At 33.7% G+C, this 25,108-nt stretch overlaps 1 protein-coding gene across 1 annotated transcript in view; it reads right to left on the bottom strand.

Moving 5' to 3' along the window:
• The window catches only part of LOC145678538 (uncharacterized), a gene marked incomplete in the record, with an annotated part of 652,003 nt that overhangs the window by 24,030 nt on the left and 602,865 nt on the right, over nucleotides 1-25,108 (bottom strand). The window contains 1 exon segment of the mRNA XM_081748800.1: nucleotides 1,176-1,298. Coding sequence (XP_081604926.1) covers nucleotides 1,176-1,298 — 123 coding nt within the window.

Here is a 25,108-nt window from a genome sequence, read left to right as displayed (position 1 = left end):
TTTAATAAATAATCATTAATAGTAATTTGCATTTGTTCTGTTATGCTCTGTTTTCACTAAGCCTTAAAGATCTGAGGTAAATAAATTTTCTTTAAAACATCTCCGATCTGAGATTTCTCAGGTTCGTGACTTTCGGGATTGTTCGGGGTACTAATGGTGGTCGCCTATATTGCCCCCAACCTAAAAATCGTTTCACACTAATAAGGATAATATTCAGTTACATTCAGTTAGTATTAAGAAGTGTTTTACTTTAGAATTGAACTCCATTCTACATTTTTTAAAGATTATATTAGTAATTATTCTGTTTATCCATCCCTGAAATCTGATTAAAATTAGTATTTATCCATTATTTTTATCCTGGCCTTTAAATTTTCACTGCAGATTATTTTGCTTCAATTACACTATAACTTTTTCCTTACTCCAATGAATAAAATAAATCTATATTTCAGTATTAGAATCTTGAAACAGGCTCCCGTTCCAAGCAATTGTCACATTTAAATATGTACATTTATTACCATTTTTGTACAATTAATGGAGCGGAAAGTAAAAGTTAAAATTCGAGTGAATACGTTAAACACTTGAGCAATGTATTCAAATGTTTTACGCCTGATTTATTTGAATAAGTATAACCTGCAGTAGTATTCCAAGTTTAAATCTAAAATGTGAATTAGTACTTGGTGCTGCTTTATACCGTAGTATATTTGTTTTAAATTTGATTATTTGTTCACGAAGCTTTTATTGGTAACTTTTTAAGTGTACGATATTTGTGTATTTGTCTAATAACTCATATGAAGTTTATCTTCTTTATGTATTTGTCTCTGTACGAAATCCCATTTCCATTCTCCATTTTTGCGTCGAAAACAAATACACTATAATTAATTTGGAGTGTTTTAATATATATATATTTGAAAAGCTTATTTTATACACTTAGCATTATATCGATAAGTCTTTTCTATTTAAATTTTATTCAATTCATTTGGGGAAAACATTTATATATCATACCTTTGAAGTACTTCAACTGAACATTAATATTAACATCAGAGACAGAAATGTGAGTTATCGTTAATAGTATACATTTTTATGATACTTTCCAACTTTCTCGAATAGTTTATAATCGTCAGCTCGTAACTCTCAGTGTGTTAACTATTATAAATAAATATCGACAAAATACTTACGGCACATTTCAACATCCTCATCACTTCCATCATCACAATCATTCTTAAGGTCGCAGATCGCTCTATGACTTATACAGCTTCCATTGCCACAGTGGAACGCAAATTCTTGGCAACCGATCTCCTCTAATAAATTAGATAATACATGTTAATTTTCATTTTTAACAACATTATGTTACGTACAATTTCTGCGGAGTATTGTTACATTTTATTATGTATAATATGACGTACTTTTACATTCTTTGAAGATGTTGGTGACTTTGAATGTTGTAATAATTAGTCACTAAATAAAAATATGTAAAATGTAAGTCACTTGCAGATTTCAAGAACTCTAATGCATTGATTTATTTTGGGGATTTTACACACAGATTGTTGAAAATAACAAGAAGAATAAAACAAACGATTTTGTAATATTAATGGAAATTAAGAAAAAATAATTTCATCTTTTTAAAAATATAGATCTTATGTACTGAAGCATTCTTATTATGTTCTACTAACCCAAATAATCAATATCTGATGTTACCAATACGAATCTGCTTCCGCAAATGAGAATTTTCTTTTCTTCCTATCAGACAACATGACGAATATGGATGAAGTGTCAGTAGTGAGAACAACTTAGTCGGAAAGGTAGTTACTCGTTGCTTATGTAATATCAACCATCAATCCTTATACAGGGATCATACAAAGAGTCATTTCTCTGATACTCTTACTATTGCGTAACACGCTTTCTCTGTTATTTTGTACTGATATTGGTAATCGATGGTAATTTCAAAGCAAAGCAATAAATCGAGTATTACTTATTTCTACGAGTAATAAGGGAAATAGAAACTCTGCTCTAATGCATGTGTGCTTCTACGTATTCTGTAAGTATTTTTTATTGGTATAGTCAATGACATGACGAGAAACTTGTGAAGAAACTGAATGTAATGTAAGAATCAAAATAGCGATAAAGAGTAATTGGCATGACGTCTGCTATATCGAAACGTGCATTTGACATTCCAATCTCCTCTTGCGTTTGACTGGGAACAACTGCAACTTTGATGCATCATCTTAATCATATGCTTAACAATCATAACTAAGTGAGCACTTCTTCATTCTAGTCCCCAATGAATTTGAAATTATAAAATGTTATCGAATATTGAATGTTGTTGAGACAAAACTTTAGACATAGTTCTCATTGGACTGATGAATGTTAAGTCATTTTCTGGATACTATAACAATTGCGCTAATCCGTCCCAAATAGCATCAGAGCATATTCATGGATGTTAAACTAAATACAAATTACATTAATTAGGAATAAAGGTAAAAAGAGAAGAATGCCTGTTTTCATCATAAAATATTGAGTATTGCTACTGCAAATATAAACCTTTCAATCGAACTAATTGGCTTCGTAGTTAGCCCAACAATCTGGTCATCTTTGCCCCAGACTTCATCAACTAAGTGTCGAACAAAGCCTGATTGAAGCCATGAACATCACAACGAAAGTAGATATACAAGAAAGTTCTGGTCTCAGTTGTGACTGGAACCATGCCGTCTGGCTGACACATACAGCTGTTTCCACTAAGAATATAGAAATCATTTGAAAGGTAGAAATTATGCATATCTGTAACAAAATACAGAAACAAGCTTTGCTAGAGACAGAAATGTTAACCAGGAAATGACCTGTATTCACAAAAACAGGAAACGACTAACAAAATATGAATACCGCATTTTACGCTATTCCCGTACTTTAGTTTTTATAAGCACAATAATTTATAGTAAACATACGGATTAAGCTTCTCCGTTTACATCTGTCAATTACTAAGTTAACCCATTATTTTGGTTCTTATGTAAACAAAATAGGTTAATGTTTCAAACTTGTTACCATATGTAAATATAATCATAAAATGTAATACTTGTTCAATATAGTATTGAAATTTTATCAATGTGGCTATATTATATCAATGTGGGTTGATCAATAAAAATGATAATAAATCGATATAACATAATTACTTGTACTAATCCTCCACATGCTGATGATCTCTTTCAAAGTAGTCCCCATTATATGCAATGTACTTGTCCCAAGGTTTTTATCAGTCATCAAAATACCTTCTTCAGAGGTGTTTCTTCAAAGTTGGAAACAGAAAGAAATAAAGGTGCTAAAGCAGGGATATATGGAGAATTCAGTACACACTAAACGTTCATTTTACAAGATAGTCAATAACAACATTGGTTATATGGGGCCTGGCGTTATCATGGTGTAGCATACATATTCTTCAGCTGCTGTTTTTTTTCTAGCGAAAACAGCATTTGATGCAGGGTACAATTCTTCGCGTGTCACTTCCATTTGTCTTAGCCCTATATGAAATTGAAACTACGTTTGCTTGAAGGGCTACTAAGGTCACATTTTGGACGTCATGGCCTTCAAACGTGCTCTATCGATTCGTTACTTCTCCCACTGCACAGACGTGTTTCGTTTTTGTGACTTGCTGTTGTATTCACCTTATAAACTTTGATGATTAATCATTATTGATCAGCCTATGTATATCATGGTTATATGTTTTGGAAATAATGATAAAATAGTTTGAAACCTCATAAAAAGTATGCTGTTATATTAAAAGATTATTATCTCAAGTAAACCTGATATCAATTACAGTACAAATTGTAATTTACGTCTCTTTTTGTCATGGAACGAATGGTAAGGATGCACACAAGCAATTTAAATACGCAGATTTCCAGGTTGTTGACAGAGTATTCTCGGGACGAGAGGCTGTGAACCTAAATACGTTTTGTATCTCGTCTCCTTCTAAGAAATAGAAAATAAAGTACAACATTGATATAACAGGAATTCGGATTATGATCAAATAAGGTCAAAATATTTCTGTTTTTAAACATCATATTTGCTACAAATTATTTATAGACTTGACGGATCTTCAGGAATAAAAACATCCTGATTAAGACTATAGAGATAATAAATATATTGTGTGTCCTTACAAGGAGCGATTTTGAATTGTAAAGCGCATTTAGAGAATATGATATGAAGAATATAGACCTTTGAAAATTTTTATTTTTTCAAAGCTGTTAATGGTAATAATGTAAATATATATATATATATATATATATATATATATATATATATATATATATATATATATATATATATAATATATATATATATATATATATATATATATATATATATATATATATATATATATATATATATATAAAATGTTTGCTGAACTTATAGTTTTACTATATTAAGTTCTGACAATGAATCATGTTAGATTTCATAGACTTTATTAAAATGTAAGAAAGGAACATAATGAGAAAATTTGGCTACACCGCAAAGACTGTCGATAGATATTATCACCAATATCAAAACAAATCTAGTACTTCCACCTCTATATATATTCGTTTCCATCCAAAATCCACGGCAACACGTTCTTTCATATTCATGTGTCTTGAATAATTACGAACAAAATACATATAGATTGTTATCTAACTAGTAGAGAACTGTGGAAAAATGCAATTTATCTTCTTAGAGCAAGGTGAGGCAACATTTACCCTACCGGAAATAAAAATGGTTCGTCGTGGAATAGAGGCATGTAAGTCACAAATGTATCCCAAGTTAATACTGCAGCATTAGTAAAGGAGTGTAGTATTAAGTGTCAACAATGAGAATGGAATAGGTTATATGTTCCATATTTCTGGCCTACAATAACCATATTTTTCTAAAATGTTATTACTGTAGAGTGCGGAAAAGTGGAAAAAAGGAATGTATAGTCCATTGTGATGTTTATGAAAGAATGCAACAACCAGCAGCGGAAATTAGTAAATGGGAATTCTGGAAAACTGTATCAGTGGTCGGATAAATATCTTGATCATATAATGCGCTTGATCATGTAAACTGCGTGCAAGTTAGTTTGCCAGAATTTGTTCTATGAAAGCAATTCCAGCTTATCAGAATATCAGAAAAAAATTATGCGAAGACCGACCGGGTCGCTGGTGTTTTATGGTATAAAGCAAACAATTCGCAGCATAGTCGTTATTGGCCATAAGGTGTACATGAGCTGATGATGAGATGCTGAATACACTATATTCTTAGGTAACTAGTTCTCTTCGGCGATTTTGTTTTCTTATGACACCAGCCACTTTAGATACATTTATGCTAACTAAGCTCGCATTCAGAATTTGGCTCTTTCGAAATTCAGAGAGGTCTCCCACTTTACATAATCACTTTGTGTGCGGTTCAACACATGCTTTAATTCTACTAAGATTAATGTAGCATAAAAGATGCAGAAGATAACGTTACATACTACTAACAACGGCTAGATGCGTCACACCCATCCAGAATGTTACTATCTCATACTCCTGATATGTTTTACACTCCATTTATCATTTTTATTTCTGTGATACATATATGTATGGGTTGTAAAACAGCACTGTCAGAAACACAAGGCAAAAGCAAATTGAACATGATAAAGGATAGAAATATCAGAAAATAATTTTCATGGGAACAGGAAACAGTATCAGAATATAATCCAGATGATCAGAGAAAGTTACCAAAATACTATCAGGTAATACGAAGAGAGCATAATACACCTCAAAAAATACAGCTGGCTTTGCAGAACCGTGTCCCTTTATCTAATAAATGCATTGCCCTTGAAGAAAATTTGCTAGTTTCAAATCACATAAAATTCAACTATGCTGATTTTATGAAATTGAAACATGTAGGAAATACCGCCATCTGATATCTTAACGTTGTGGTTGATATTGAATTCGTAAAATTATTTTGTTAGAATCAGTACTATCGTAAGAAACTTAAGTAAAATTTTGAATAAAACAAATATATCGATACTTCCTTAGTGGCCACCGGATTTGTCTATTTTACTTACAGTTTACTTCAAACCTATCTCTACATCAACTGCACTGCCATGTACATCAAAAACTGTTTATTTTAATACATACCGATTAGACCTATATCTTTTTTACATACTTTGAATAGGACGCTAATAATTCTTAGTTATAGTGTCGGAGCTATATTGGAATAAAACCATATTTTGTTGTATACAATTCCAATTAATATGCATATTATACTTAAAAGATAGACCTTTGGACACGACAGGATAATCAAAATCAGAGAAAGTGTCACATTTATATCATATACATTATTACAGTCGTTTTACGACTGTATACGACAGACGTTATTTTTGTATACGACAGAAATATTGTAAAATTTTAACCTGTTTAAGCTGCGTTATTCGTATATTATTTAAGCAAGTGATCCTTTGTCTCTTTAATTTCAACCTCAAACTATAGGAGTACCTTCATAATTTCCAACAAAACACACGCAGGAAATTCTACACAAATCACAGTGTGTTTATTATATATTAAGAAAAATATATTAAATGGAAGTGACAAGAACGTGATCCCAGGTATTGGTTCACTCCCATTGCAATCAATTAAGAACATTGGAAATTCTCAGAAAAGAGCATGTATGACAAAATTGTATATTTTACCTATATTGTCATAGAATTATAATTTAAATTTTCAGAGGGTTTAACTATGTCCTGATATTTGATTGACTCACCTCCAAGAGTGAATATTATTTGAAAAATCGAAGAAGTATATAAATAAATAAATCATGTTATGGTAAAATCGAAAAATATTTACTAAAGTTATCATTACTTTTTTAAGACTGGAAAAAATAGCTCAGTATTTTTCGACTGATTTTAAACGCAAGTAAGAATAATGACTTTAATGCCCTGAAATGTATACGTCATATTCCACGAGAATCTATTGTTTTATGACAGATACATTGGATTGCTTTAAACATTTTAATCTATGCCACATAAGGGAACTCAACTGTTCATGCTTGACTGATTTCACTCACATACATAGACAATTATAGAGAATTAGTCAGAGGAAATATAAAAGATACTGAATCAGATTAAAAATAATTAAAACTAACTTGGAGCTCTAGAAAAGTTAAATGGGGCTTGTAATACCTCTTTTTGCTCTTTGCTGGTTTATCTCCATGAAGAGTAAATGACTGTGAAGTCTTGTAGAAAATATAGGAAATATTACATTAAGATCAAACAGTTGTAACGGAAATTATCACAGCTCCTTTATATGAATTGTAGCCGGGAGTATTCAATATCACAAAAGGGGCTGAATTTACCGCTTATTCTTCAATGATTTTAATCCCAAGAACTGGGTCATGAAAAAGAGTAAAATCTAGATTGGGATCAGGGACAAAAAGAAAAATCCACTCCTGTATTCTCACTACTTTTAAATTCTTACAGAGAAGTAGAAAAAATTCAAAGACAATTGAACCAAAATTAAACAGATTTTTAACAAAAATATCGTGGAAGATATTTGTTTTTAAAGTTGAGAGAATGAATTCACACTTTCATTTATGGAACATTGTCTACTGAATATAGTCAGCAACAAAAGTAGTTGAAGCAATGACTGCAATAACTCCATTACGTCAGAGCCAGCACTTTTGCTGCAATCACAAATGACTAGACAGGTGCAATCTAACTTAGAACTAACATTTGTAGTAGTTGCTAGGCCTGTGGAGCATTGAAAGTGATTTTCCTGTGCGATTGATGAATGGAAACAATTTTCCACCTTAAAAATGTTCTCCAAAGTTTATCGTGCTGTCTAATGAGTGTCATATATCAAACACATTATAATTCATTGTGTGCATAATATATTATTTCATTACATACTACATGTGAGAAGAAAGAAAAATCATTGATCATACATGAACTATAAAATAGTTGAAATAAAGTAAAATGTCATATTTGGAATAATTGAAGAAATAAGTTCGTAAATTTTATCCCGACTGATGATTCTACTAAAATTCTATGTCATTCTCTTCATTCCAGCCTTTTTCCTATTCAAAAGATATTGCTTATTACAATGAGTATGGATTCAATTTGAAACGTCAAAAAACAGATCCTGCGGGCTCGAATCCAGATCATATACTAAGGATTTTAAAACGTCAAAAACTCAAAACGGCTAATCAGTTCCTTCAGTTTATACCACAATTTTTAGATATTTAAAATGATGTCATGTAAGGTTAAAAAAGCCACTAAACCCCCTCAAATTTTATTACTTAGGTAGTTATTGTTGCAATTCTATTATTACTTCTTGTGCTATTCAAAACTATAGTCACAATGACATTTCATAGATACAACCGGTTTTATATCAGTTATTCTGAAATAAAACAGTGTGACTTGAGCGAAAAATACGATTATACATTGTAATAGTTGTTATTCCGACACACATTCAGTAGTATCTGACTCTCCAACAGAGAGCCTAGTGTGGAAAAAAGAGAACTTCACACAGAGAAAATCTGAAGTAGCGTAGGAAATAGACACCACTTCTTTGTGACATGCGGTGTAGTTTATCTGATAAGCTCCGATTTAAGTCTTCTTCTACGTTCGCCTTGACGACTCTGTGTTTTGGTTTACGAGACGAAGTAGTGCAACACTCAACGCTACACAACGTTCAAATAGGTGCACATCAGCTTTTGTGTTATTCTGTCCTAGTTTTTTACCACTTTGATGAATAATTTGTGCGAAACTAATAGCAGGGTTCATTTGACAAAATGGTGCGTAATATCAGGCCAAGTGTCTGCAGGATCGAGGATTGGTTAAGTTATTGGCTATATTTACACTTTAAAGTTATTGAGGTCATTACCTCCTTAATGAGGATTACAGTGTTTTCCATAAGTTTAAATGTCAAGATAAGTGGAAAATGTTGTTCGCCTTCACCCCGAGACAGTGAATTTTAAGCAAGAAAATGGCAAAGTTAAGTCCAGTTGCTCAGTGCTGATATGCAGTACACACGTCCGGATATTGGGTCTTTCAATGGTAAGCAGTAACGATGAACGCAGGGCTGTTAGAGGGTCACTATGAAAGTTTTGAGATGTGAAGTAACTTACATACTTAAAATCAATTTAACACTTACATTATTCCAAAGTATTCACCATTACACTGTACACACTTTTGCATCCTCGAAAACCAGTTTTGGAAGCAGTGTTGCCAGTCTTTTTCTTCAAGTGTTGAAAGTTCATTCTCATAAGCCACTACAGCTTCTTCAGGGCTCAAAATCTCTTCCCACGCATGCGATCCTTGATCCTTGGGAACAGAAAAAATCACACGGAGCCAAGTCAGGGTTATACGGCGGATGACTCATAAGTTTGACTCCGTAGATTCTAAAAACTGAATTGTGATGTTGGCAGTGTGTGCGCACGCGCTGTCATGATGAAGCACGATCCAACGCAATCCATTTCTTGGACGCCGTTCCCGAAGCTTCTGTAACACGTTTGTTAGGCAAACAGTGGTGTACCACTGAGCAGTAACAGTCCTTGGTTCTTCAAGTAGAACCGTTGCAACATGGCCAGATTTGGTGAAGAAAGTTGCGACCATCTTCTTCCCCACACTTCGCGGTCGCTTCACTTTCGTGGATGGATTTTCGTCTGGAAAGATTCAAACTGTTGACTGGCGTACATTTTCAGAGTCAAATTGATAAATCCAAGTCTAATCACCAGTAACAATGTCAGAGACACGTCGAGCATTGCCTCAATCAAATCTTGCAAGCATTTCTTCACAACATTCCACACGCATGCGCTTCTTACTGTTCAGTCAAAGTGTGAGGCACACAACGAGATGAAACCTTCCTGAGCCGAAGATGATCATGTAGAATTTTAGTTACTGCTAGTGATCCAATGTTCACTGTAGATTCAATATTCACTGTAGATTGAAAGTTGTTCGATGATTTTCTCGAATCATTTGTTCCACAGCGGCAATGTTTTCATCTGACACAGATGTTGCCGAACGTCCAGCTCTCTCTTCATTTTAAGCGATATCCGGCCTCTTCTGAATTCACCAAACCACCGAAAAATTGTAGCGTGGGAAGGAGCAGGGTCCCCAAATGCTCCCTGCAAACGGTCAAGGCTTTGTGTCTCGTTCAAACCACTTTTGAAATCGTAAAGGATTATTGCCCGAAAATGTTCCCTTTCGAGCTGTATTCCAAACAGTCGAATACTGCTCACATCAACAAACAAGAGAAGGCGATACGGCCACACCGATAAGCGAGGTGAGTTGAAGCTTGCTTCGCTTCTTTGCTATGGGTACCACTACCGAACGCAATTGTTGGAGTTCAAATACTGTGCCGCAATAATGTGTATCTCAAAACTTTCGTAGTGACTCTCGCAGTGCAGAGGGTCAAAACTTTCGTAGTGCAAAATGAATACGTGTACAAAAAATAAAGGCAAAGTACCTAAAGAACGGAGCGATATAACGAATACCCTATTCATGTGGTCTAATAGTACATTATCCTACCCCACTCCAATGAATGTCGATACTAAGGTAGCCCAGTTGAAGAAAACATGGCCCGTATCGATATATCTGCACTGTATCGTACATGCTTCTGAGATGAGACCACAAACACCAAGAACAGCTCTTGATGTCTTTTTTTCTTCAAGGATATGCAGGTTCAATGAACGCATTATTTTTGAATCTGAAGTAGGATTTTCATCATAATTAGTGTAATGGCAAAACTTTATTTACAATGCATTTCCCTTATGTTAGAATGTATTAGATGAGTACAAATGTGTCGTCATTTAAAAAGCTTAACAAGAACGTCCCTTCGTTCAATTTTATGTACACTCATGTCCAAAATGATTGTCGCATATTTATCACTGTCTTTTCGTAAGAATATAATTTGATAATGATTTTGCATTGTACTTTTAATACTGATACTATGTGTATTATCGGGAAATGTATATTTGTGGTAAATTTCAGCGGAAAAGATTTCAAAATACGAAAATTAGAATGAAAAATGAAATCTTTTGAGTTTTGCGTTCCACGCTATGGCGGTTAGGCTAAAGGAGACGGTGATTATGGGAAATGAATGAAATGGTGGAAAGAGAAAGTGGGAGGAAATGGGAGACCCCAAAGAAAACACACGCACACGGTGTTTGTCCACCACAAAGTTCACTTGGGGGAAGCAGGGTTTGAACCCGGGACCCCATGCACAAGAGGTGAAAGCTCTACCACTGAGCCAACGCGGCCCTGAAAATTAGAATGAGTAAAACAAAACGTTGCTAAATGGACAAGAAAGTTTTATTTTCGTTTTATTGTTTTAATTTACTGCTCTTTTGGCATGAAATTTGCCACATGCATGTCTTTGCCGATTATATATACGTTACCACTAGAAGCTTGATGCAATGATTTTGATTGCTTCAAGAAAAATGATGTCGGATCACTTCTTTAATGTTTACCGTAAGGCCCTAAAATTCGTTGACCTTTACTATTTTTGCATCCACTTATTGATAGTAGTAATAATAAGTTTGTGTCTCTTCTTACATGGGCGCTAGTATCATTTATACCTAGAAGGACAAAGCAGTCATTTTGACTGCCTTATAAAGAGTATGGAAAATTAATATTTCTGTTTGTGATTTCAGATTCTGCGTTAAACACTCTTTGTTTCTAGACAAAAGAGAAATTGAAACCTTTACTGATTGCAGTTTGAGACAGAAAAAGTTAAGATAACTTATTCTTTTATTAGTTATATTGTGATATTCAGTTCCAACTTCACACTATTATTTCATTGTTTTAAAAGACATCTCCCAATGTTTTAAGGTCGACAGATAAATTAGTTCAGCCACATGCGGTCAATATATGCATATGTAGTTTGTTGAGGTAGACCATGTACATGTGACATTTTACGATGAGACCTCAATAAATACTTCGACTTTTACATGGTCTCTCAGAATATGAGTCTGAAGAAAACAATGATAATTTACAAGATTCAAGTGAAGGGGATGGAAACTGGAGTGATTCTGAACCTGAAGAAAACATTTTATATTTAAGTGATATAGAAGAGGAAAACAGTGATGGAAAAGACAAAGCCAGTAGTTTTGACAGTTTTATTGCTCCAGATGAAACAATATCGACAAAATTGAATTTGGGACAAGATGATGCTGGCCCTACATCTAAACAGAATATTGTTCGCGAAGTTCCAGAACCGACAAAGTTTGACAAGTAGCTAGTGCGTGAGGAAGACTGTAGAATGTAGTATTGGTTTTGTTTACTATTTGATGAATCAATGATAAGACATATTCTAAAGTGCACCGTGCCTGAAGCACATAGGTGACTGAAGTTAACAACCTGGACTAACTCTTTCAGAACGACAATCTTATTTGATCCTTATTACTTACCGAGGTGCTACTGGTGCTTCAGCAGTAAAAGAACAACCGGCCCACCAATTTGTAGGAAAACAATGAGAAGGAATATGTTCTCTTAAGTAAAACGGTACTTGAGATTTGATGAACGACCACAAAATCTGTAAGATTTCAAACGGACAAATTCACACTCACGTCTGAACTGTGGGATGCGTTTATTAAAAACTGCATAAAATATTACAAACTAGGTGACAACGTGACCGTTCACGAGCAACTCTATGGTACGAAATTCAGATGTAGATTTCTGCAATAATTTTTTCAAACAAACCCAATATAATTTGTCATAAAATTCTGGTTACTGGCCGACGTACAATCAAAGTATATCCTTAATAGCTTTCCATATCTGGGCAAGGATTTGGTAACTTCTGCTACGACACAGGTAAATTTGCAATGTCTAGTTTGATAAATCCTTTTGTTAAAAGAGGAATAAATGTGACATGTGATAACTTCTTCACAACAACTAAACTAGTTTAGTCCCTTAGGGCTAAAGGTACTACTTTAGTTGGGACAATAAAACAAATAAGAAGAGAGCTTCCTAAATGTAGTGCACCCTAAAACGACAAGACCTGCATCGCTGTGGTGTTTACCGCGATCAGAGTGGTAATACATTAACAGTCTACAAATGTAAGCGGAAGAAAGGTGTTTGTGTGTTGAGTTCCATGCATAAGTCAATGTCAATTTCCGCGAAACCAAAGGAAAACCCCCAAAACTATAGCACATTACAATGAGGTGAAGTTTGGTGTAGACATCGTGGATCAACTAGTAAAGAAAGACACAGTGAGATTTGCGTGTATACGCTGCCAATGTACTTCTTTTTGCAATGTACTTGGTTTGTCATGCTTCAATTCCTGAATAATATACAAAGGAGATTCCTGAAAGAAAATTAGTAGGTTAAAACATTTTCAATGTTTGGTTCAAGAGTTGATAGTCAATGTGAACGATGACAGTGAAACTTATCTGAAGATGAGAAAGTTTCTTTCACACACAAGCGAAACAAATATCAAGTACGATTTTGTAAAAACAACAAAACAGCCGACATCTGTTTCAAATGTCTAAAGTATGTCTGTGGAAAATGTACTGCAGAGATCCGATAAAAAGTTTATTTTGGTAATGATCTGCTAAGAATATATTTTTGAAAAATATCATAGCAAACGTTATTTTACAATAGACGTTTAATATCTAAGAGTTGACAGTAATCTTTAATTATTATTTTCATTATTTTTAAAACACTGATATTAAACTTATTTTATTCACAAATATTTTTAATATTACATATTGATATGCTTAATGTTTATAAATAAAAGAAATAATATGCTATCTAGGCTTACTTGTAGATGTACTGTACTGTATTGAGAATGCCAATAAAAACAGTCCTCCTGGGTCACCATTATTTTGTATTATATACAGAAACGGAAAGCAGTCAATTTGATTTCTTCGTGCTTCTAGTGCTAACATTATAAGGAATACCGGGCAAATTCGTCATCAAATTATATTCCTACAACATATTTATAGACATGCGACAATAATTTTGGACATGAGTGTACCTTGTTATTGAGCATTCAATCGGTGTCCATGCAGGGGGCCATGGATGCTCAGTGACAGAGCACTTACTTCTGTTTTAGGATTCGTGGATTGATTACCAAACAATGAGTTTGTATGGGCAACATCGTGTACATGGGTTTTCTTTGGGTACTCCCTTCCCACGATTGTTCACTTGCCTTAATCACTCTTTGCCTAAAGGGCATAAGTATAAGATGTTAAAATGGAAGATTTCATTTTCCTAGTTCATATAATAAGTTTATAAGTCTAATTTTCGTTCATATGCTTTATTAAATCTTAATGGCATTTCAAGTAATAGTAATCGCAATCTATCATAAAGCTTTATAATTGAAATTTCAAATTATTTCATTTTATTAAGAGAATTGGCGATTACAGAATTTTGACCTTTTATCACAATATTTTGTATACGTAAGTGCAGTCCCGGCGCACAAAAGTAATGATATATTATGTAAACGCGGTATTGAGAGATCAAATTCTGTTCTCTTGACATCTGGAAGGGATTTTAGTATCACTTGTGACACTATTACCTTCAATAATATATATTCGTGTTCTGGCAAATAATTGATTGACAGAAACAGTTTACATAACTTCAGTTCTCCCATGGTTTCTCAGTATTCTGACTAACATAGTGTTTCCGGGCAGTTGTAATGTTGTATCTTGAGTAAAAGACTCCACCAGAAAGTTTAGTCCATCATCTGCACTTTACCAAATCCCTTCTTCCTCTCTTCTCCAGGACATCTGCGTAGAATATCGAAACCATCTCAAATTCACTTTCAAACAGCTAGCATGAATAGCAGGCAGGATAGCGTCTAAGCATATCCTAATTTGATATTCTTCATCACCGATATTAATTTGATGCTAATATCATTCAGCGATCATTCCACACTAATTTAGATATGTAAAATCTTGCAAAGTGTGTCTGTAACCGATGGGAGAACAGCTTGGAAACTGAGTTGTCAGTTGCTTACTGACGCAGAAACGAATTGCTAATTTCACACAAAATGGTTATATTGGCTCCACGTATGTCACTAACTACTCGACACTAAATGACTGGTGGGTGAAATATGAAAGTATAAGACACGAAGTATTTTTTCCCAAATGGCAAGGAACTGAAAAGAAACGAATAGCGAGAAACACTATAATATCTTTAAAGAGCGCTTCAGGAAAGTTAGTTCTTGCCGAACTCTCTGCAAAATATGACTGAAATTCAAGAAACAAAGGCATTGATATAACACATTTATGATAATGGCTTTCTAAAATATACTAATATGTTGCAAGACGAAGCTTGTCAACAACTTGATGAACAAATTACACTTTATCAGTATATACCATAGCTTAAAGTCGGGTTTACTAGTCGACTGATATCCTGATTCAAGTTAATCTCACACTCATGATATTCTCTGACATTGAAACAGTATTTTTGATCATTAAAATACCTTATGTGTTACAACTACAAACCCTCCAAAAAATATCAAGATTAATAAAATACCCAGTCCGGAAAGTGTCGGTAGATGATAATCGGAACATTATTACATTAGTACCGTGAGCACCTTAGGATTCTGAAACGTGTATTTTGAATACCACATATAATAGTTCCTAATTGCAGTTTTGACCCGACTACGGTAGGTCCGATAATTGTGAAGCAATAGAACTCTAAAGTTCATTTTTTCATATTTTCGGCAGCCTATAACTCCGAAAGGAAGCATTTGAGCACCTCTAACGATAACTGGTTCACAAACATTAATATTGAGCCATTAAACACACCAAAATACTACTTTTTACACTTTGTTTAAAAAATGTAAATGAGAAGCGTACTGTTTACTTTCTACACAAATTTGTAAAATGTCTACTTAGTCAACTGAATAATTCTATTTAATTTCTGTTGTCATGAAGACGACATGAAGATTAGATTACATAAAAACATTTGGACATTTTTTATATATTGACATTATAAATATGTTATTTCTTTTTCTTTCTCTTCTTCTATTAACAGAATCTGCCTAGTATATATTTAAAATACACTATGGCCCAAAATTACAAGTAAAAATACAATTGTTACAAGAAAAATATACAACATACTGTTGTATATTATGTCACTCGACGGACTTTTCCTTTTATTCAATTATCCAATAAAAGGATAACGAACTCTGGACCGTTAACTTTTACAGTGCGCCTTGTATATACAATATATTTCATATCATAATTCACGTATATTTCATTATTTTTACACAAAAAATATTATTATTAATTATATTTCTTCATAATTAAATCCATAATCGTCGATTACAAGGCAAAAAAGAATACGGTCAATACCTTAATTCAAGTCCATTATAGGTTACAAAGAGGTTAATTATTTACAAATTTAAATTGTTAGCTTTGGGCATAATAAATAAAGATGTTAATTTGCATGTATTCTAGACAATTGTAATCAGAGAAATTGAACAAAATTTCATTATTTTAAACGAAAAGTAATTATTACATGAATATATGAAAGAAAGTATAAATGATGATTGAATCCATAATAACATTTAAAGTCAAAGTTCTTTGGAAAACGTATAAACTTGATTTTCAATACTCGTAATTTTTCCATGAAATACGTGACATCAATTTTACGTAACTGTCATTACTTTCATACGTTTATTTTAAAATATCTTCTTTTATTCTTTAATATTTATATTATTTGCATAAAATTCGAATAGAACAAGAACACAAAAGGAAGAATTGCTTAAATATGAATTTCTTAGAGAAAACATAAATTATTAACTTCAATATGTATTCTCGCATTAAAAAATGCTTTCAAATATACTCTATAACATGAAACACGAACAATGCGATTATTGTTGCGTTTTGCACTCATATAAAAACACATTACCTTTTCAAATTGTTATTCATAACGATATTTGTATCTAAAGTTCTTAAATTAGTTTCTTAATCAGAAAATTGATTAGAAGTATTTAACGCTGACGTGGATTCAACCCCTTCCAACTCAGTACAATCTAGTTTAAATTACGTTGACTCATAGGTTCCTTAAATTACATTGTATCCCACAATCTTGAGTAATTTCTTGGCGATTATACACTGTTACAGCATTCGGATTTCTATTAGTGTAATTACTGCCATCTGTAAATCGATTTTGTGTAAACAGGCGATGGTTATTGCTCCTATTGAAATTCCGGTTACTATTTCTAAAATTCCTGTTTCCATTTCTGCGATTAGGTTGCGTCTGATTACCGGTAACATTGTGACCATTTATTCTACTATTAAAACAATACGAGTTAGAAGTATTTTCAGGTTGTAGGGGAAAGTGGGGGAATACCACGCAACGAGATAATACCACGCAGCCTATTTTCTCAGTTCTAATGCTTCGAAACTGATTCAGATTAGTGCTAGTATCTAGTTTAGACTATGAAAGACATATTAACCGAGCGAGACGGCAGTTGCTGCTCGGTTCATGGCATGCCGAAATGTTGTTTTGCTGTAATTTCTTCTAATTTACTTCGTTTGCAGATTTAGAGGTATGTATTGAAATACTTAGTTGATTTTTATAATGTGTATATAATGTTTTAGCGTAGTGTGTTAGTAGTATGTTCATGCTAAATCTGTTTATATGAAACGACGTGAAACTTCTGAAGGTTCAATTTTTTTTCTCGGCTTGGAATGGGGTAATTGCACGCATGTCGTCCATTGTGCGTGGTATTGCCCCTTCACGAAGCAGTTATCAGAAAAGTTTATGCTGCGTTTCTTTTCCTTTTTTATGTATATTGCAGATGCCATGACACTATATTAGGCAAACAGAGGAAGTGCAAATGGACATTAGAACAACTACCAAACGCCATAGGAGCAATAAATGGCGGAAGAAAAATTAGAGAGGTAGCAAATTATTTTGGGGTACATAAGGCTACATTGAGAACAAAAGTGAAAGCTGGGACTGTCTGTTCTAAGAAAATGGGAAGAAAAGCTGTATTGAGCTCTACACAAAAAGCGGAACTTGCTGGTCACGCTTTAAATTTAGCCAAGTTGTTTTACGGAATGTCTCCAATTGAACTACGCAGAATACCTTATGAATACGCAGAAGCTAATAATATCAAATACAATTTGAATAAAGAAGGTCGACTTGCTGGGAATGATTGGTTGGAATTATTTTTTAAAGAAAAATTCCACGATAAAGTGAAGGAAAACTGAAGCAATTAGTATTTACAGGGTCGACGAATTCAATGACGAAAAGGTGAAAGGGTATCTTAAGAACCTGACAGAAGTTACCGAAAAATATTATTTCTGTGAAGATTAGATCTTTAACGTTGACGAAGCAGGTATATTCATAGTATAGACACCAGGACGTATTTTGGATCCAAAGGGATTGAAACAGCTCAGAGCACTAATTTCATGGAAAAGGGGTAAAACCGTCACAAAGCTGCCAGGTCTTACATACCCCTATGTTTATCTACCCAAGAAAACGTATGTCATCTCAGCTGTAGAAAGGAGAATCTACTGGATCTATATATTCTTGGGTAGAGCAATGAATCTAGTGGCTGCAACATTTTGCTCTTATTGCGAAACCGATAACAAATGATCCAGTCCTACCTATTTTGGATCACACGAGCCATATTTCATTAGAAATTCACAATTTTTGAAAGAAGAAAGGAATTGTTATGGTTACAATACCACCGCATACGTCATATAAACTTCACCTTTTTTGGTCCCCACAAACATATTTCAACCAAGAATGCACACTGTTTGCGAAGCGCTACGTTAATGAAAAATTTCTCCATATGACTTAGTTGATATCTTTAATAGAGCTTATCTGAATGCAGCAAATATGGACAAAGCTGTTAATGGTTTTAAACAAGCGGGTATTTGTCCTTTGGAGCTGGACACTTTTAGAAAAGAAGATTTTGAAGCTGTTCAGCAATTCCAGGCCGTAGAACTTGAAGATAAAAGAGAGACTTCTGAAGAAGTGAATTCCCAATTGCTTTCCGACGCTCAAACTATTATAGGCCTACGCCAAAATGAACAACCATCTTCGACGAAAATCGGGCTAAATCGAGAAGAACATCAACTATCCGGAACATCATCACAGCAGTTACCATTGCTTGTCCAACCGTCTTCTTTACAAAATGAGGCTGTGAAAGTCTCAGATTTCTCCTATCTCCAGGTCTGCCAAGTCAACTCCTCGAAATAACAAAAAGCGTTCAGAAATCTTAACTTCTATTCCAACCAAACGAATATTGGAAGGTGCTGAATTCAAAAAGAGCACTAAGCGAAGAAAGCACCAAGAAAGCAAAGTTGAGAAGAAAACTCGAAAATTCGATGTTGGTGGAAAACGTGAAAACAACCCGAGGAAATAAACTAGAAGTTGACCTAAACGTACAGTCAACAAACGACCTAAGTTTATGGAAAGAGATTCTGATGCTTCACGTTAAGGAATTAGTGCGTGCCAAAACCCGATGTAATGCGTGTGATTACCCGATGTGGTGGGGAATACCACGCGTTTCTCGTTTTACACAAACTTTATTTTTACAGAATCTATGAAAATGAAGGAGCACTACAAACGACCGAATATGAAACTAGAATGATTAAGTTACAACATACATTTTCCTGATGTTAATTTGTTTGATTTATATCGAGATATTGGAAAATATACCTTAAGTGCGCGGTATTCCCCCACTTTCCCCTATATTTAAGTTGCGAACCGGTGCATATTGTATATGATTACGGCCAGAATTACCCTGACCTCTATCCAGTCCTCTATTACCATTTTACACTGCAGATTGACTCTCATAATTTTGAACAAGCATAATCAAATGGTTAAAATTGATACACTGCGCAGACATTAATAATTGTTCCAATCTAAAAGGTAATAGAATTCGAATAGAAGCAATGATTCGGGATTCGGGATGATTCGGATTTAATGATCTTAACTCATTATATGTAGAGATCACAAATTCGGTAACGCTTTTATGGATCTTGGGATTGAATGGTTTCGTTCTCAAAAAGACATCCCTAATTTCTATCATAAAATCGTTTTCATAATTAGATAGTAAGGCGTTCTTAAAGTCAGAATAGGTACGAAGACTACTCTTAATGGCCTTAAACCTGGTTAAACAAGATGGCAGTAATATATGTGGTTATAATTTTAAAAATTGAGACTCGTCTACGCCCATTAATTCGCATTCATCCTCAAATTTTTCAAGAAACCCCCTCGCAGGTATGTCTTCCGGCACACCACTAAATTCAGTAAGTGATTTTACTTCACTGAACCGTAACGGTTTACCTGTATTAGCCTTCAAACACCTGTAGTGGTTACGTCTCTGACGGGATGATTGCCTCATTCTTCTTTCTCCTTTGGTACTATCTTCATTACAACTCAAAGATTCATTACCTTCAAAAGTTGCTCTGCGATGACGCGTAGATTCCCAACCGATAGATGTAGGATGTACAGCATTCGTGTGCTCACCATTTCGCTCTGCACTTTCGTGTATACGCTTTTCTTTAATAGAGTTCACTTCATCATGCAATTGCTTAATTTGGTTGGCGTGTTCATTTACCGCTGTCGCTTTATATCTACACAGTCTTGAACCTCGGTGAATCTCTGTACTATCGTTTCCATTTCTTCATCATAGTGTTCAAATTTGACTGCAATTTGCTGGTTCATCTGATTTAATTTTTGTTGTATTTGGTCCCATTTACCATCGTTACGTTGTTGCAATTGCTCTAACTTTTCGTCAAAATGTTGAGCTTGTTGATTCATTTTTTGGTCTAACTTTTCAAACTGTTCATCACTTCGTCGAGCTTGATCCCGAGTTTGATCCCTAATTTGTTGGGATATTTCATCACTTCGCTGAGCTTGATCCCTAATTTGTTGGGATATTTCATCACTTCGCTGAGCTTGATCCCTAATTTGTTGGAAGATTTCATCACTTCGCTGAGCTTGATCCCTAATTTGTTGGGATATTTCCTCACTTCGTCGAGCTTGGTCTTTAATTTGTTGGGATATTTCCCTTAAAACGTCTATCATATTTTCAGAAGAGTTCATTTCAATATGGATAGTTTGATTATCGGTCACTTCTCTATCCGTAGCACTCATAACATTCCTATTTATTACTTTGTCACTTCTCAAAATAGAACAGGTAATGTTAGGCTCAATGTTGGTCGCTTTACTAATCTTCTAAACGACACAAGTATTTTTCTCTCCCGGGTTTCGGCACCAATTTATAACGATAACTGGTTCATAAACATTAATATTGAGCCATTAAACACAGAAAATTACTACTTTGTATACTTTGTTTAATAAATGTAAATGACAAGCGTACAGTTTACTTTCTACACAAGTTTCTAAGATGTCTACTTAGTCAACTGAATAATTCTATTTAATTTCTGTTGTCATGAAGACGACATCAAGATTAGATTACATAAAAACATTTGAATGTTTTTTATATATTGACATTATAAATATGTTATTTCTTTTTCTTTCTCTTCTTATATTAACAGAATCTGCCTAGTATATATTTAAAATACATTATGGCCTAAAATTAAAAGTAAAAATACAATTGTTGCAAGTAAAATATACAAAATACTGTTGTACACCCAGTTTGGTCTATACTTTTTGTCTTATCTTGGTGTGGGTAATCACCTCCCAAATGTTGCCAGTGATGTTTTAAAATCCATATATATATATATATATATATATATATATATATATATATATATATATATATATATATCTTAATACTTATCTTTTGAAACGTTAACTTTTGTCTAATAAGGTGTTTAAGAGAATTTAAACCGAAAACATCTGCGATTGAGTACTTCACTGTTTCTAAAGAGTGTATAGCGTACACTCAAAAACAATTCTGTTTCGCTTCTCTTTTGTCAAAGAACGGGAAACTTCCAAATTATGTGATTTTTATTTTGAAACAGAATTAATTGTTTTCGCTGCAGTAGAAGGATAATATGACGATTGAAACTTTTCATCTCACGCTCAATCATATTATGATAAAACACATTATTCCTATACCAAATACTTGTAAACAATTGTTCACCGTCTTTTATTACAGTTTTCTCTCTATAGAGATCAATAGTAATCCCAGAGGTAATAATAAATTTTTAGAAACTTCAGATTTGAGTAGATGAATACTAATGGTATCTTTCTTGAGAGCCGATTCTAAAGCACCGTTTAGCATCATATGGACCTATTACTATCTGTGAAATTACCAATATACCAGTTTTCACTATTATATAATATAATTTAAAATAAAGTGATTGCTGAGGAAAGCAAACTAATTTAATGTTATGAAAATAATTTTTTGTGACAGATTGTCAGAAGATATTGGTTTTATAATATTAAATTCGTGTGCTTTGCACAATAACTTGTTTATTTTTGATTATATTCATACAACTTTGTACTATGGCGATCAAAGCTAAAACATGAAATAATTGGTTTTAACCACTTCCGCCTTCAGGAGGTGATTAGCGGAGGAGATGGAACCAATCTCGGGACACTGAATCGATTCTAAAAAAATCGCTGCTCGTGATGTTTTCTATCGTTTTTGCTCCATAGAGATCGATATTGAAACTGTAGATATTATTGATTTTCTACTACTTCTGTTACGGGTAGAAATGCTAGTTTTTCTTCAGACTCTGAACAGATTCCAAAAACTCAGCTGTAGTCTGCAATCTTACAATTTTTGTTGAATAGATATAAATATTGAATCCGAAATTACTAATAAAATCTTATTTTTGGTGTGAGTAGAATAACCAGAGGGAAAATTTGAGCTCCAAGAACAAAATAAGCGTATTGAAAAAGCTATGCTGACAGTAGCAATTACTGTTTCTCTGCAGATTATGTAAAACTATATACTATTTAATATTTATCCCAGTTTGCACGTATGAACGTACATCGTGCGATGAACGGACCTCACCTCCTTCATCCTTTTACATTTGTTCCAATACAGCCCCTGATATTAGGGTTGCTTCTTTAGGTACACTGTAACCAATAACCGTGAAAATAAGTGCCTCCTACCATGAAAAATATACGGTTTACCGTTTTTCTAAAATAATGATAGGAGACCGTTTTCCTGTCAGATACTTGAGTCGGGCATGCGCATTGGAGAGTAAAACCACATGTTCGTAGCGAGGATTGATGGCGCGTAAGTTCGGATGTGTTGTCCTTTGTTTTGTTTGGTTTCTTTCTTTCTTTTGTTTGTTTGTTTGTTTGTTTGTTTGTTTGTTCAGTGTGTGTGGTTTTCTGGTGTGATATATACAGTAGAACTACTACTGTCGAAGATATCCTGGAAATTCAACATTTAGCAATGTAATGTATGGGGAAGCACCATGTTAATATTTGAACTTTGTTCGGTGACAAACAAAACTTTAGTTGGCTACCATGGCAAGCTGATCGCTCCAAAGTGCAACGATTCGAAACCAAGAAGCTGCGGAATGTATAAACTAAAGTCTTATGATAATGTAGCCAACTACGAGTGGTGGTGAAGCTAGAATTAGAATCACAAATGTTGAAATATATTTTAAAAAAAGAAAAAAAACTTTTAAGAAAAGTGTTTCGTAGTTTACTGTACTTAGTACAGTATTACATAAATTGTGTTGCATCAACTGGAATTTTTTGTTACAGAAATAAAAGTATACTGTCACTCATGTGCGCCCGAAGGAGGGGCAGGGGTCGCTTCCCTAGCTAATGAAAAAATATTAAATTTCTTAATACAAATACAAAATATCAAATGTAATAGGGTATATAGTAACCAGGGAGATGAGACCCCTAGAAAATTTTCATCGGGCGCCCATGCGGTCACTATTTTTTTTGTATAAATGAATTATTAGATTTGAAAAATATTTCTGTAATTTTTTTATCTTTAATTTTGTTCTGAGTACCTATAATCTGTTCTGGTGTCTTGTTAATACATTTGAGCGTTTAATAAATATGCAAAAGTTTGATACTCTGGAAGTTTTGTGACTTTTTTTAGCATTGATGCCACTGTTACATAATTATGCAAACACGTACTTATTAATTTGGGATAGCGGATACTGGATACTGTAGGCAGTGTTGTGAGAAGTCATATGGTTTTACACTTGTTTAGTCGTACTTCTGGTCATTCTAAGCTATGTTGTCGGGTGCCTGCTTGGTTATCTGAAACCGTAATAATGCGACTAATCGAATGAATCGCTGATTAGAATATTTGAGGTCTATTAGTCTACTGGTACTCATAGCGAAAATACATGCAATAAAGATAGTCTTAATAGTGCAACAGAATATCGATTTATGAATATCTTAAAAGGAAATGGATGTATGTTCCAACTACATCTTCAAAGTGTGCAAAAACTCAGCTATAAAATTCAAGTATGTTTTAGTAGTTTTTTTTTTGTATGTAATATCGAATCTCCTTCTGGGGTTTTGTTCAATACATGACAAAATTGGTAATTTTGAAAAAAAAAGCAATGTATGTTCAAGATGATATCAGAACAAGGGTTCAATATTACAAACTAAGAATTAATTTCAACTTTTATTCTTATGGATATTATGCACGTCGTAGGTGCAACGCTTCTTTTGTTCACTTTTGTGTTTTCTTTAGTTAAGTAGTCTTTAACACCAGTGGACTAGCGTGCACTCTAGTTGCATCCATCCAAGAAAAATTACTCCTAGCCAGTATGTGTACTGATACAGTTTCCAGCAATTCGATGAAAATTGGGTCAATATATATTGCCCAGCAAGAATTCTTACTGGATCTAGCAAGAGGGCATGCTGGACCGGCAAGGACCTCTAGATAGGGAATCGTTGTGATAATTACCGTAAATCTTGTACGGTAATAACACACCTGTGCTTTTTATTTTAAAAAAACGACCCCTAAATATTACGGTATATTACCGTTAAAATATACGGTACCAAATTTGTTTCTAAACACGGTGAATATTATTTTGCTTCTAAATATACAGTCTGCCGTTTTCATGAAAAAACGGTGATCCGTAAAATTTAGGGTAATCGGATGGCAGCGAGAGTTGACGGTAATCGGTCAGTAAATTTAGGGCGAAATTTTTTACAGTGTAGAACAAAGAGGCATAACAAATTTCATCAAAATATAATAATTTAATGCGAGTTATCTTCCATTCAAGGGCAGAATGGCAATGT

The sequence above is a fragment of the Thermobia domestica genome, chromosome 2 (genome assembly GCF_964235325.1).
Source record: "Thermobia domestica chromosome 2, izTheDome1.hap1.1, whole genome shotgun sequence".
Lineage (NCBI taxonomy): Eukaryota > Metazoa > Arthropoda > Insecta > Zygentoma > Lepismatidae > Thermobia > Thermobia domestica.
This window is presented reverse-complemented; position numbering and strand designations above follow the sequence as displayed.